Source organism: Vanellus vanellus (genome assembly GCF_965231255.1).
Source record: "Vanellus vanellus genome assembly, chromosome: 4".
NCBI lineage: Eukaryota > Metazoa > Chordata > Aves > Charadriiformes > Charadriidae > Vanellus > Vanellus vanellus.
The window spans coordinates 45091347-45107623 of NC_138909.1; the positions used below are offsets into that span (position 1 = coordinate 45091347).

The 16277-nt window shown below is 42.6% G+C and overlaps 1 protein-coding gene across 1 annotated transcript in view; it reads right to left on the reverse strand.

Annotated features, from left to right (window-relative positions):
- The window catches only part of SFXN5 (sideroflexin 5), a 102796-nt gene that overhangs the window by 68563 nt on the left and 17956 nt on the right, over positions 1 to 16277 (reverse strand). Inside the window, exon 3 of the mRNA XM_082482362.1 lies at positions 10612 to 10689. Within this exon, the coding sequence (XP_082338488.1) occupies positions 10612 to 10689 (78 nt within the window). The remainder of the gene's footprint in view (positions 1 to 10611; positions 10690 to 16277) is intronic.

A 16277-nucleotide genomic window follows, 5' to 3' on the forward strand; every position in this document is an offset into this window, starting at 1 on the left:
ACCTGGCAAACAGGCTACTTTCTCACAAAGAAAAGGAAACAGCAGGACAACCGATATATCTACGTTTTATCGTATCCTGCAAGAGACCAGAGGGGAAAAAAAAGTACAGTTTACTGCAAATGGACCTCTTCGCTCTTCATCAACACTGTTAAGAAAAGCTATTATTGTCCAAAAGGGATGCTGTTTAGACTCTGATAGATTCATTGTTCTCTGCTGTGTCTGGGACAGCATGAGCGGCTCTTCCCGCTGCTAACATGATTGAAGGAAGAACACAGTAATAAATATATGCCCATTAAGCTGGTGAGCCTCTTTTCACTTCACTGATACTAATGGGGAAGAAATGAAACAGTTTCAAAACAGCAAGTTGCCAAAACTGCATTTGGAAAGGCTGAAGAGTGAGAAGTCACAACTGACACACCACAGTTCATGCTCCGCCAACGCTCGCAGGAAGGGGCTGGCTGGAGAATAGCAAGTGTCTGTCTCCAAGGGACAATTTCAAAAAGCTGCATTTTTTCTCTCACTACAGATCATTCAGTTCGGGTTTAATTTTTTTTTTTTTTTTTTTACTCCAACCACCCCCTTATGCTGAAGGGGTGAAGCTTTCAGGGTGGAGTTTCTAAGGGTACAAAATTGGGTAACAGAACTGTCTCGCTGCTATCTTGATTTCTAACAGATATTCACTCATCTTAACATGCATGTGTAAGTAAACATACAGTCAAATGAACAGACAGATTTCGAGCAGTAAATCTAGGGACCTGTGTTGGACTAGATGACCTCCTGAGGTCCTCTCGAACCTGAATTAGCCTACGACAAAGCAGACAAAGAGGAAGATCTGGATGGATCAGAAAGCTAAACACCTTGTGTCTCAGAGCTACAAGAATTTTAGCCAGCAAATGATCCACAGCTCAAAATGTTTAGTTTTGATCTTACAAAACCTGGATTAATTTCCTACCTCCATCACAAACTTATCTCACCTTCAGCAGCAAAAGCTGGTGTACATTTTGTATGTCACCACAGTCCCAATATCCCTCCCCATCTTAGGTGTGCACTCCATGCTGTACAGGCAACATAGAACAGACAGAAAATATAAGGAGCTTCTCAAGTCAAAAAGTGAAGTATTTTGGGAGTGGGAGGAGGGAGCTTTAGTTTTTATTAAGATCAGCTCTCTGAACCAGCTGTGCCAGTGCAAGCGAGCAAGGAGGTGGGAACACATGGCCGGGAGGAAAGGAGGCAGAGACATGGCAGTGCTGACTTAGATCAGCTCACGCTGCCATGGCATCGCACTTTCCCTTGCAATATTCTGGGCACAGAACAAATTTGTATCAGTTCATATATGAAGTTCAGGGAATGATAAATTTAATAGGTACCATCTTTATTGTGGGTGCACGTTTAAGGACAGAGTCAGCTCCATAAGACTAACGGCTGCATATATACAAAGGTTGCATTTAGTTAATTATACAAGTTTTCAAACATCTTATTGGCCCCGTGCTGGCATTAAAAAATAAAAACCTTGCACAGAAAAAGCATCACTCACTCGAGAGTCCTTGTTCAATGCACACGAAGCACCCTCAGACATTTCTGCTATTCTGTGGCTCTTTACCTCTCTCTGCTGGCAGGACCATAGGGAGAAGCCCAGGGTGCCAGCCTGAGATCTGGACAGAAGGGGCAGCGGGGAGGTAGAGGAGGACAATGAACCTTTATCACCGTATTTCTTAGACTGTATTCTACTTCTTGTTTAGATACTAAGCTTTTAGAACAGAGTGGTATGAATCTACAAATGGGGCAAATCAAGGTTCTGAGCCCAACTTGCTCATCAGCCTAATATCGCTCCAAACATTGAACAGTAGCAGCCTAGGCAGCTGGTGTTCAATATTTGGAGCGATATTAGGCTGATGAGCAAGTGACATTAGGCCGATAGCTCAGCAGCTCTTTCTACTCCAATTTCAAAGGCAAAAATGATTCAGCACACAATGGAAAGTGTAGTTCAAGCATGGAAATACTGCAGGGGATTTTAGCAAAGAAAATAAAAGTATAAAGCATTTTGGGGGAAGAGCTGAAAGACAAGAGCAGCCTGAAGTTCATAATGAAATCTCCCTAGCACTGATACCTTACTGCAGTCCTTCCAAGGCAGATCTTCGGTGCCTGAACATTGCTGTCCACCTCCAATGTTCATCAACCTTTAAAAGCTTTCGGCCGTGCACATTTCTGCAGCACTGAGCACAAAAAATACACAGTAAAAAGCAGCTGTGTCTTAAATGGGAGTGATTTAAATCTCTCCGTATCTGATAGCCGACGAGTGCTGCTCCTCTTAACTTTTACCACTGCTGACATGCCAGCATCAATCTGTTCCTCCAATCTGTGCTGGTCTGTTGGACAGGTTGGGAAAGGGACTCACACACAGAGGACACAGATGCAATCCTACAAATTAGTGAAAGAAGCCTGAGGATAAAGGACAAAAGCCACATCATTATGCCCTGCAGTTAGTACAGCCTTTTGATTTGAGGCTAAACCTCAGCACCGACGCTCCCAAGCTAGAGAAAAGGTCCGCTTTTAAGCAAGCTGGCCCTTCGTCCTTGTTTATCAGGCAGATATTTTACAGCCCTTGTTTTTATAGCAGAAAGTATTCCCTCAAATGAAACCTTTTTACTCCAGCGGAGGTTCCCTCCAGGAGGCAGTTTGAGGAATTGCCTGCCCTGTTTAGAATTGGATATGTTACAGTCTATACCTTCTGCTGCAAATTGGCTCCTAGTGCACTTGTGTGTGTCATTTTCACCTACCCACTCGCAGATCGCACCAGCCACCGGAGCTTCGTGCGAAGGGCCGGATTCTGCCAACCCTGGGAACTGCCGGCGGAAACCGTCATTAAAAACGGCTTGCAGCAGTGGGCCTTTTAACACATTTCTCTCTCGCCATGGAGCGGTCTATAAGGAATGCAAGCTAAAAAGGTTGCTTAAATATAGTGAAAGATCACTTAAATGAGAAGCACAGAGTGCAAAGAACATACAAGATGAAGAAACTCTCATAGAAGAGCAATAAGACAACAGTACCTATGGAGCCAGAAAAGACAGGACATAAATGACAATGGAACCAGTTTCTCCCATCAACATGAATCCTATACATTTCCTTCCTCCCCTCCTTGCCCCTTCTAAGGAGCCTACTATTCTTCACTTCCTCCAGGACCAGGAGATGAAAGGGGATATACGCCATCAGATGACATGCTGTCATTTCAAATGCACTTACCTTCTGCAGATGGAGCCAAATGAAGGACATGGGTGGATGCAGTCACCAAACAGAACCAAGCAATAGGAAGTTTATTAAACTCACCAGTTCTCCTAAAGTTTTCACAGCAAAAATTTGCATTTCTAAACCATTATAAGAAACAGCTGTTTCTTCCACCAAACATTTCCGGATCTGTGGAGTTAAATCACCCAACGCAGACAGGCAACCACCCAAAATTCCCCACCAGGGGACCAAATCTCTCCAAAGCCTTTAGGGAGTTTGTTATCCAAGCACGTTCTCCGATCCGGTTAAAACATCTAACCCAAACGACCAAGAGAACAGAAATATACCCCCAATAGTTGTATTGCTAACAAAACCTTTTTGTTTACAGAAAAATTATGAAATCACAAGAGCCTGTCATAGAGGGGGCTTAATTACAGTGTGGGGTACTTCCACTACGCAGAACGTTTTTGGTTGGTGGGATTTTAATAAGTGGAATGTGAAACTCTCAACTTCATATCTAATAAAAAAAAAAAAAAGTCCATCTCTTAAATATTCAAAGAAAAAGTTGGGTAAATAAGCTAAGCTGAAGAAGTGGAAACCAGAGTGTGTTTTCTTGCTCCAATATGTAGCACTGAATAAATACTTACCAAGCAGCTATTCATCCTGTTTTGCTGGGTACATAATTGATACACCTATGATAAAAATCATGTATTTTAAACATTTTTCTAATGTAGGAAAAAATCCTACCGTTTCCCTCAATAAAAAGCTATCAGCAGTCTAGTAGCTATTGACAGTTAAGAGATCAATTCTTCATTTTTGCTAATGACATCCAAGAAATAGGTTTTTACCACCTTGAGTTAATGGTCATTTTCCCAAGTGGTGAAACCATTCCAGTTCAAGAGCAAGTACAAGAACTACTGGATGAGTGTGAGAAAACTGAAAGTGGGAGAGGTGTAGGTGTTGGCAGTGTTGCTGTCCATGAATCATCTCAAAGAGATTAACTGGAGCAAAGCAGCATTTATTCTGGAAACTGGCTTAGAGATGGTCATGGGGAACTGAAGCAAAGTATGACTATGGCTCTTCAGAATTTTTTTTTCTAGATGATTATGGCACTTCAAAGGTTTTTTTCTTTAGATAGTCCACAATTGGACTCATTTTGAAAAATCTGCTCTGAAAATGCAGAAGAGAGACTCGTTCTACAAGAACCCTGTCAAGAAGATAAGTGTGGAGGAGATACTTGATGTTACATAGCTTTAGGCTTTTATATTTTCCATTTTTCATGTGGTGAAACCATTTCAGCAAGCGATATGGATTGTGCTGAGCTGTTGTTATGCTTTCAGCTACTGCCTGCCATCCTTCATGAGAACCACGAATTTCTGAATGAGGGAAAAAAAAAAAAGAATTTGAACACTGTCAAACGCGCCATACCACAAAAGTGGATCAGTCAGGAGATTAGTGAAACAGCTCTGTCAAAACAACTTGTCTTCTTGATCTCAAAGCTGATATTTGGGGGGGGTGTTGGGTTCTTAGAAAGCTAGTGCATTAAAACTCTGCCCAAACTGTTATTTTTGAAGTCTTCTAAGGTGATCATGATTTTAATTCTGATTATGGAGCCTAGAAGACCATTCAGGCATCTTTTCTACACATGTGCCATACCTAATCCATGCCTGATGAGCCTGTTTTAAGGGTACCAACTGCCTCTCTAAGGGGTTCTAGAAACCAAACCTGAATCAGCTCTTAAACAAAGAAGATAAAGTTGAGTCCTTCTCTTTTGAGCATTACATGAAGATCTACCCAGCCTTTTTAATGAGTAATAATAGCAAATTAGCCTCTCAGACACAATTGCATTACCATATCAGACAAGCCAAGTCACTATTCCAGTATACACTTCTTCCCTACAGTGAACACAAGGAGATTAACTCTGTTCACAGTCAGAGGGGTAAAAAAAAAAAAAAAAAAAAAAAAAAAAAATCAGTAAAAATAATCAAATTGCCTCTCATCTGCTGGTCTTCTGCCAGCATGTGGCAACTTCATCAGTGCATCAGAGGTGTGTGTGACACTCAGTTATCAGCTACGTAAAACATCAGACAGCTCAGTATTTTATTCCAACATCAACTCATGCATGCAAGCCACAAAGTGGGCACCTCTCCAGAGCTACATCGAATCCCCTTCCCAAATTAGCACCAGAACAACTGCAAATTGTTAATGCCTTGTTGCCAGAGTCCACCTTGCAGGTAGCGGTGCACAGAAAAGCCATAAAAATGATAAAACTTAGCTTGAGGAAAACAAAGATGTATTCTCCAGGCATTTTTGGTTCATCAGTAGAAAATTTGGGGTGATATCTATGCAAGTGAGATGCTTCCCCTCCCCCAAAGCAATCAACCAGCACATCGTATGTTCTGCAAACGCACCAGTAATTAACGAGACACTTACAGCTGTATATATCTGGCACACTCGTATTTAATTCAGTACTGGCAAGCTTGCCAGCTACCCAGATCTCCCTGCACGCTCCCCTCTACCTTTCTGCCCTCAGGGTTAGAAAATAATCAATGCTCAGAGTGCAAGTTTCATGGCATACACTGAGAGCTGCACCCAGCCCTACATCCTCCATGCAGAGACAACAACCACAGCCCTGTTTCCCTCAGATTTAATGCTATCATGTTTCTCTCAGTCTCAGCGAAGGAAAGGAGAGTATTTGGCTAATAAATATAAGAAGTACCCAACACATGATGTCACCACAACCCTAGCATTCAATGAAACCCCACTTTCATACAGATCATCTGGCCTTTCAGTTCTTTAGTAGAAATGGCCATCACTGGCAAAGCTGAAAGTTCAGTGTTATTTTGTGACTGCAGCACAGCAGTAAACACAAAGGCAGAATGATACCACGTGAACTGCATGACAAAATGTCGTCCCACGGGACGGAAACAACTAATGCCAATAAAAAACTACAAAGATCGCCTTTGGTGCAAAGAGAAAAGCACATCAGAATATCCACATGAGCAATGATTAACTGCAGTTCTCAATTCCACAGCTTAAAACTGCAAAGTAATCCTCTCCTACAGGAGAAATTTGTTTCTAAATTGGTGGCTCTGCTTGAAAAGATGAAGATGTTCACCCATTTGGTAATAATAATGCTCTCACAAGAGAGAATCAACAACCACATTGTGAAGATTTTCACCTGCTTCACTGCAACCATATGCAGGCAAGTAGTTTATTCAAGTCCACTGAAAAGCACACTTGGGAGAATCATAGAATCATAAAATGGTTTAGGTTGGAAAGGACCTTGAAGATCATCGAGTTCCAACCCCCCTGCCATAGGCAAGGACACCTCCCACTAGACCAGGTTACCCAAGACCACATCCAGCCTGGCCTTGAACACCTCCAGCGATGGGGCCTCAACAACCTCTGTGGGCAACCTGTGCCAGTGCCTTACCACCCTCAAAGTGAAAAATTTCTTTGTAATGTTTAATCTAAACCTGCCCTCTTCCAGTTTAAATCCATTCCCCCTCATCCTATCACTACATGCCCGAGTAAAAAGTCCTTCCTCAGCTCTCCTGTAGGCCCTCTTTAGGTACTGGAAGGCCGCAATAAGATCTCCCTGGAGATCTTCTCCAGGCTGAACAGCCCCAACTCGCTCAGCCTCTTCTCACAGGAGAGGTGCTCTAGCCCTCAGATCATCCTCGTGGCCCTCCTCTGAATGCACTCCAGCAGGTCCATCTCCTTCTTATGTTGGGGACTCCAGAGCTGGATGCAGTACTCCACGTGAGGTCTCACTAGAGTGGAGTAGAGGGGCAGAATCACCTCCTTTGACCTGCTGGCCACACTGCTTCTGATGGTTGGCCTTCTGGGCTGCAATCACACGTTGCTGGCTCATGTTGAGCTTCTCATCAATCAGCACACCCAGGTCCTTCTCCTCAGGGCTACTCTCCAGCCATTCCCCGCAGAGCCTGTATTTGTGCTTGGGATTGCTCCAACCCAGATGTAGGACCTTGCACTTGGCCTTGTTGAACTTCATGAGGTTGGCTTGGGCCCACCTCTCCAGCCTGTCCAGGTCCCTCTGGATGGCATCCCTCCCCTCCAGCGTGTCTACCTCGCCAAACAGCTTGGTATCATTGGCAAAATTCCTGAGAAGAAGAGCATTCAGACAAAAGGGACTCAAGGTTTTCAGGCATTCCTTGAGGAATGTCACCATCATGGCCCATGAGCTGGCCAGGCCATCATGCCACGCTGGGAAGCTCTCAAAAAAAACCCAGTCAGAAGTTTCCATTCACCTTCACCCAGATGGACAACAAGAGTGCCAAACAGCATTTGATGCTTTTATTGCCCAATTTACCTCCTGTTTCATTACAACCAGCCAGCTCCAGGAGTAAAGGAGGACTGATACCTGCTGGCTTCATGGATTCATTCTCCAGCTTAACAAGGCAGCTTCAGCTGCTTCACAATTCTGGTCGCTCCTTCCCACTGCAGCCTGGGCACACTGATTGTTACCTGCTTTCATGTCCCTTCCATCTTTACCATTTTTAGAGTGGTTGTGGTATACTGGGTGAAGATTCAAGTCTCACAGCCTTGCTGGGATCTACCCAGAGCTTGCTCACCTCTCCCTGTGGTTTGGTTTAATTAATGCATCAAAGCACAGTTAAATACAATAACAAGCCCATGCTACAATTCCACCCCAGGCTCCTCCTGGGAGAGCTGCTTTATCCTCCAGTCAGTAAAACTACATAAGCCCCTCTAACATAATTGACACTGTGATCAAAGTGAACCGTGTCAAGATTTTACTACAAGAAAAAAAAAAAAAAAAAAATCAATTTTTACACCGACATGTTAACATTTCTCTATGAAAGGCATTTTTGGCAACATTTTCTCTGTCCTTCTCTACCCCATACCTTTATTTTACACTTAAAACCCTCCAACTTCCATAACATGGGTCACCTATGCATACATTGTCATAACTGAGGGAAACAAGAAATGCGATACTTTTGTTTGCTCTCTCTCTCTCTCAATGCAATTCTGAATGAACTCTGAGTATATCCTGGGTTTGTCACTACGCAAATGCAAAATGTAGGTCAAAAGTCTGTGTGGTTTGCCACAGCAAATGACTTGTATTTCATCTGCCTGAAGGCAGATGGGAACTGAGTCATCTGCTGCTGGATCATTCTCTGCTTTTCTCCTTCCCTCAACCCTGGTTTCTTTTTTTTTACCATCAGATTATGGTTGAAAGAATGCAGTGACATCAAAAGACCAGGAAAGCAATGCCTCATACTGCACATCATGCAGGGAGGGGATATTTCCCATTTATTTTTTGTTGAAGCCATGCCTCTTTCCCAACACAGCACCTACCACACAAGTAGCCACTTTCTAAAGTGAATGTAAATTTTAATTTTCTTCATTTACCAACTATACTTGCCTTTCATGAGAAGAAATTATCACACGTGAACAGGAAAAAATATAAAAGAAGTTATTTGACCTACAGGGCGTGGGAGAAGAGCACACTACCATTTCCATCACTGTTTACTTGGGAGGTGCAGTGGTCCTTTGGCACAGCCACTTTTTAGAGCTCCTGAAGCAGGACTGCCAATCAATTCATGCTGTTCTTTATATTACATTAAATGACATAGGACTGAAGTCTTTTGTTCTAGATTCATAAACACACACCGCAAAAAAAAAACCTGTGTCAGTGTTACAGTCAAGTGTTTGCACATGGACAGATAAGGAAAAGAGTTTGAGATAATACTCACAGGAAACAAATGGTGATTTTTGTTTCATATTACCTCCAAATCAGTAGAAGGCTCAAAAAGCAGTCTAGCCCCTCTGTAATAGTCATCTCTGCTTTCACAAGTTTTATACGTTTATATAGATGACATCAGACAAAAGTCCAGAAAACAGGACTGACAGGGTCTCTGAGAGATCACAGAATGGTCAGGGTTGGAAGGGACCTCTGGAGATCATCTAGTCCAACCCCCCCACCTGAGCAGGGTCACCTACAGCAAGTTGCACAGGATGGCGTCCAGGTGGGTTTTGAATGTCTCCAGAGTGGCAGACTCCACAACCTCTCTGGGCAGCCTGTTCCAGTGCTCTGCCACCCTCAAAGGAAAGAAGTTCCTCCTCACGTTAAGATGGAACTTCCTATGTTCAAGTTTGTGCCCATTACCTCTTGTCCTATCACTGAGCACCACTGAAAAAAGACTGTTCCCATCCCCCTGGCACTCTCCCTTTAAGTGTTTGTAAGCATTAATAAGATCCCCCCTCAATCTTCTTTTCTCTAGACTAAAAAGACCCAAGTCCCTCACTCTTTCCTCATAGGAGAGATGTTCTAATCCCCTAATCATCTTTGTAGCCCTTTGCTGGACCCTCTCCAGCAGATCCCTGTGTTTCTTGAACTGGGGAGCCCAGAACTGGACACAGTCCTCCAGATGCCGCCTCACCAGGGCAGAGTAGAGGGGGAGGATGACCTCCCTTGACCTGCTGGCCACACTCTTTTTGATGCACTCCAGGATGCCATTTGCCTTCTTGGCCACCAGGGCACATTGCTGGCTCATGGTCATCCTGTTGTCCACCAGGACTCCCAGGTCCCTTCCCACAGAGCTGCTCTCCAGGAGTTCAGCCCCCAGCCTGTACTGATGCATGAAGTTATCACCTGCCCATCCCAAAGCAGAATCAAGTTCTACCAAAAATGACCCTTTTCTCAGTAACTGCCTAAACCCTGCTAAGGCCTTCACATCAGTGGGGTTTCCACAACTTCCTCCAGCTTCCATCCCTACAGTAGGCACATCACCCAGCAAAAAGTACCACTACTGATGGTATCATCTACAACATGAGGACATCCAGGGCATCATATGTAGCCCAAACACTTATTTCAGTGAAGAAATCGCAAATATCATAACCCACAGGAACACAGTAGGGTGCATCACAGCTGCTGGTACAAGAACCCACAGGACTGACAGCAAAGTTTCCTTCAGCTAAAAAAACAAAATTACTTTTATTTTAATTGTACAAGCACACTTTACAATGGAAAGGGAAGCAATAGTGTTGACTGATAACTCTGCAAGTCAGAAACTGCAAACTTTCTACTTATTCTAAATAAAAAAAAGTTGTATGTTTGTATTGCAAGCCTCTTGCTATCACTTCTGCTCAGCAACATTTATAATATGGAAACTTCAGACCAACTTAAATTCACTATAACACACTGGCAGTTAACCTGCAAGGGACCAGAAGCAACATTGCACAAGTCAGCAATCAACTGAACAGCGCCGGTACAGGATGTTACCAATAGAAATACCAAAAAAGTCCTACAGTAGTGCATTTGACTGTAGACACAGCCTAAAATGCCACCTCATCCTTCCCACTTTAGACTGCAGATATTTAATGAAGTTTTTTTCCTCTTACCTCTTTGTTGGTGACTCCCGGGGGCAAAGTCCCATGCTTATAATCCTCCAACAACTGCACAGCTTCCTTCAGACGACTCTGCAAATAAAACAGCAGCACAGTCTGCAATGCCTGTCCCGCACTGAATTGTTTTATTGAAGGCAATGAATTTAAGTTATAGAATTATATCTTCTTTCATGCAAACCTTACAATGGGTGCTTTTACCCATACAAGGAAAAAGTATGCATGGGCACTTGTTCTGCTGGTTGGCACAGCCATGTTTTGTATCTAACTACAGAAGAGATATAAAGGAAAAAACAAAAGAGAAAATACAAAAACACTCCTCCTTGCAATGCATCTGTAGAAAACATCATAAAAACTTGAGTGTCTTCAGTGTGGTACCAGAGATCTGATAAATCTTGGGAGATGAATGAGTTGTTGCTTCAAGGTAGAAAATAGCTTAAGACAAAATGGATACATTCAGGTGTAATGTAGAATACCCATCTAAAACATTGGTATCACTCTATGCCAACTCTCAGATTAGATTCTCCCAGTGATGTCTACAGGGAAACGCTTAGATTGAAGACATGACTGTGCTCCCACACCCTCTCCCAGTACAGGTACTGGGGTGGTACAGCTGAAGAGAAGAGCAAGGTCAAAGCCTGCATTTATTAAGCATCACCACTAAGAACTCAGTGCCCACTAAAAAGTTACAACGCAGTAAGTTTTAGCCTGATCTCAACACAGCCAGATAAAGAAGAGAAGCTCCACTGGACCTAGCATTTAACGGCATGCAAGTCAATGTTAACAGCAGCACTTTGTAATTGAGCACTGAAGTTCAAGTTGAGTTAATTTATCTGAAATACCGTGACATTTTCATATACTTCAGATGGATCTCAGAGTGCCACTACGCTGAACCGCTGACCTGTGCTGCTTTTTTACGGTGCCTGTTATGCACTCATTCAAACAGGGGTTTCGCAACCGGTTATGTTCTCTCTAAAAATACCAAAGACAGTCATCAGTACAGTTAAAGTTAGAATCCGACTATCACTAGCAATTCAAATACATGCATGTGTAAATAAAGATCTTCCTCACGTTGTGATAAAATAGAAGAATAAATGCGTTTCATGTGTTCAAGAGATCACAAGAGCATTAAGCCACACTACCAGCCTGTCAGAATCATCAATTTACTTCCAGAACAGTTAGTCATATATATAGACATATAAAAAAGTGTTTTGCAGCTGATGCAGTGAAAGTTTATATATACATAAAATATTTTCAAGAACTAAATATAATAATTTCAAGAAATACATATGTGTGTATATATACGTACTATATTATATAAAGTGTGTGTATATATATATACTCTATTTAATATATATATATTTCTTGAAATAAAACAAAAAAGGAAACACAGAACAGAAGTAGTCAGGTAGAAAGATTCTTCGATTAGTCCAAGGTAAAGAGGAACAAGTCAAGATATAAAGAGCAGCTTTGGTGGTGTTAAATCTGCTTATCTGAGCCTGCAGAAAGCACCAGATCACCAAGTAATGGCTCCCAAATATTTGAAGCCAAACAAATCACTCAGCTAAACGTTTTCAAAAGCCTCCTGCAGGTTATCTGTCATCCAGATGAGTAACACTGACTTCAGTTTGACATTTCTTCATTAGCTCTGTTGTTCTGGCAGCTGTTCTGATATTAGTGCTGGAGGACATTTCATAAATACAGAATATTTTGTTTAAAATAACATGCAGGGCAATGGTGGCTCATCTAAAGCCCTGTGGTTTCAGTGTAATCGTGTCAAGGTTCTTTGTCGTCACTGCAAGCTCCACTCTCACAACCCTCCTGTAAATAAGGCGAGCGTCCCTGAGCTCATTACGAGCTCGCATCCATGGGATCGGTTGCAGGGAAATTACTTTTCTCCCTTTCATACAAACATCAAAGAGTACTTTGTTGTTTCCTTGGAAGCGCCAGCAGTTACGCCAACCTGAAAGTGGCAATTAATGAATGACTATTGTCCTTAAAACATTCAACACCCAGGACACATGGAATAGTGGCAATTCCTTCGCTTTGCAGAGCAAGTGGGTTAGGATCAGATCCACAACCATTTTTACACTGACTGAGCTCACATCAGCAGCACCACATTATTTCCAGCCCTTGTATTTCATATATTTTATATATTCTTGCATGATTGCAGCTACTCAGCAGAAATGCAGAGTCTGTACAGAGACCCCAAATGAGGCTTAGCATCAGATAGGAACAAACTTTGAAAAAAACCCCTATAAACTCTTGGCAAAATGTGGGCTCAGAAATGGGAGTTGTTTGTGTTGGGTGCTAAAGCCAAGGTCAGTGCCACCAGCCAAAGCTCACAGCCCTGTGTCACTACACACACGTAACAAGTGATAAATTTTCTGTTTTCTGCCCTATTTCTGGGTGTGTTGTCCTGAAATTGGCTCCCTCTGACTCAGCCTGTCCCATGCTCCACACCTGACAAGCCCCTGTGGAAAGAGCTGCCAATCATCCTCCTCACATTTTGCTGAGCCTCTTGATTGGGACCTCCCAGAGCTGCTATGGATTTCTCCTACCAGATGGGGCTTAGGTCCACTTGCAGATTCTGGCATCACCTTCAACTGCTGGCACGTTCATTCACCATCGTGAAACGGACTAGGCTATACTGAGAGCATGAAAGATCTCAAAGAAAGATAGTTACAGCCAACACTGGACTACATTTTAGTGCTAGGTGCGAGCACTTTCTTTTGTTCTTGTATTCCCATTTTACTGGGGCATTGTGAAATTCAGAAAGCTATGTTTATCAGTTTTCATGGATTTTACAAAGAGTATCAGAGATGAAGGATGATTGAGTGTGTTCATGAATCTCCCCTCCTTCATCAAAGGCTAGGCAATCACCCATTTCACCTAAAAAGCCGGCTGTGGAAACACTGTGCCTTGCTCCAAAAATCAGAGCATTACTCAATACATAAAAGCTTTTGTTACTGGTTCAGAAAAAACATCCACCCAACTCAAGCTTTCTCCAACAGTGGCCACAAGCAGGTGCACAGGGAAAAACAAGAAGGTGGCAAGCAGAAATAACGGCTCCCCATAGCACCTTCCCAGCCTCCCACTGCTTTCAGCCAAGGCTGATGAGGTTTCTGTGGATTTAGTGATCTCCAGTGGATTTCTCCTCCAGCTGCTTGCTCTGTATCCCCTTGAACCAAAAAGCCACCATCCAAGTAGACATAGCAGACAAGCTGTATATAGCAACAAAAATTTGTCTTAACTCTTAGCCCCCTTCCCATACACATATATAAGTTAAATCTGTCTTAAATTTTAAAGTTATCTTAATCAAAATAATATGTAAGTCAGAGTGAATACATGAGTCCTTTTCTGGAAGGAGCTTGCATTCTTTAGGAGCATAAATGTGTCCAGAATATTTCAGAGGATATGGCCAGTGTCTGGTCATACTTTTCCACACCTATCCAATATCCCAGCCTGAGAAGTGAGTCCTTATCATTTAAGCCATTTAAGACTTTGGACAAAAAGGAAGATTTATGAATTAGGATGATATTTTCTGGTGAAGTAGCACTGGGTGATGTACTGTTCCTCCAGAAGGGCTGAGGATCTCATACAGGAGAAAGCTGACTTTGAGAAATGGGCACATGGGATGAAATCCAAAAGCACAGACCCATGGCAATGCTCTTCTGGGCAGAGTCAAATTTCTGCAAGACTCTCGGGGCTCTGTAGCTGGAATGACCAACTACAAGAAAGACCAGTTAAGAGGTCTTGGGGGTTGGTCACTGTAAAACTACAAGGCACTGACAGCATGAGAAACAAATAGGATTTTTAGGCTGTTTTAGGCATTTCCAACCTGTAAAGAAAAGTAGTAATACAAGATCACAACAGGACTTGAGCCTCTTGAAGTTGTTCTTGATAGCATCTTGCCCAATTGAGCCTCATGGTTGTTTAAAAGTATCATATTAGGAAAAAGTATTACCTACCACAAATATCAATAAAAGAAAATTGTATAATATTGTAGACAGCCCGATAATCCAGAAGTGAAAAGCCAGACAGCTGAATGACTCGTGGCTGCAGAACCAGGGAAGACAACCCTTCTTATCTCCAAAGCTGGAAAATAGCTCAGGAGTGCCAGCACAACGTTCTAGAGAGCCATTTGTGCTCATTATTGGTATGTGTTTTTGTCACTGAAATTACCTACACTGTGTGTCTTGCAAATTATCTCCACAGAACAGCATGTAACTCTGAATGAAAAACTGGAAGTAATAGATGAATGGGTCTGTGTTCTATTTTTTTCCCCTTCTCTTGAGGAAATCTTAGTAGTTACTATAACAACCCTGGCCAGATCCCATCTTGTTTAGTATGGTAACAAACAGAAAACAAAAAAGCCCGATTTTGCTTTTAAAATTGCAGTCTTCATGAATTTCCTCTTTCAGCTCTGTGGGGAGAGAGGGGAACTTTCTCAAAAGAAGAGAGTCCTAGACCAACACTGCTGATGGCTCCCAAGGTTGACAAAAGCACGATACAGAAAGTAAACAAAAGTGTTAAACTTAAGGACCACTTTAAGATGACATCTTTCACACGGCTTGGAGATGTTCAGGTAGTTTTAGCGAATGACCCACAGCCTCAAAGTTTTATTTGTGAAAGTACGTGGTTGCTTTTTATCCCTTCTAGAAAAGCCAAGCACGCTTTTTTAACCAGAGCCTCCAAAAAAATAGGAAATAACTTTACAGCGTGCAACAGCTCCAAATGCCAACCAGCTCCACTCCCTGGCTTTTCACACGATACAGCATTATTATGATAGCTGATAACATCTAAGATTACACTTCATTTCCATTTTAACAGGGAAAAAAAAAAGAGGTCTGTCTACAAGGTTGTGCTACTGATTCAATATTTATTGTTGCTTGATTTCTCTACTGTTATCTGTAGGAAGAAGTGTCACTTGAGTTTTTACAGCATCCCTTAAAAAAAAAAAAATGCAACCACAGCTTTTACTAGTATGTATGATTTCTATCATACCCCTTTTCTCATAAAAACTAGAGCACTTCTAGTGGTGGATGATGGGGTCTCAGCTCTCACAATAGGGTGCTAGACAGACCATCTGCACCCAGAGGATGTTCTTACAAACCTAAGCCCAGAAGCAGTGCCAGGGATGTACCATGCTCAGCAATTTAGAAGCACAAACTCCACATTTGGTGCTCCACCACAGCAGCCTAAGCCACGTCCATTTGGGAAACGCTACCCAACAACAAATTTTTGGAAAAAGGCTCAATCATTGCCTCGTGCTGAACACAGCTGGAAAACACCCAGTTTTTGAACTACAGCTCAGTTCACTAAGCCCATGAGAGGTATGCATTGGGCTACCACTGATCCGTGAGCCTGGGTTTTACGGTTATGGCTGTGCTATTAAACAAGTTGGAGCATGGGAATGAGCCTGCATCAGCACGATCTCTGGCAGTTTTGATACAGACCATCCAGCCCTCTGCCAAGTGACTCCTGGTCACAGTTTGCAAGTTAGCATGGGCCAGGACAGCTGCCAGCAGGCACCTTTTGGAGAGCGCTCAGCAGCATGGCACAAGCCACATCAGCTGGCTGCATGGCCAAAAACCAGTACCTGACTCAGTTTGGTTGAACTGCTTAGATTTAACCCATAGGTTTTAGTGCAAAGAGCTAAT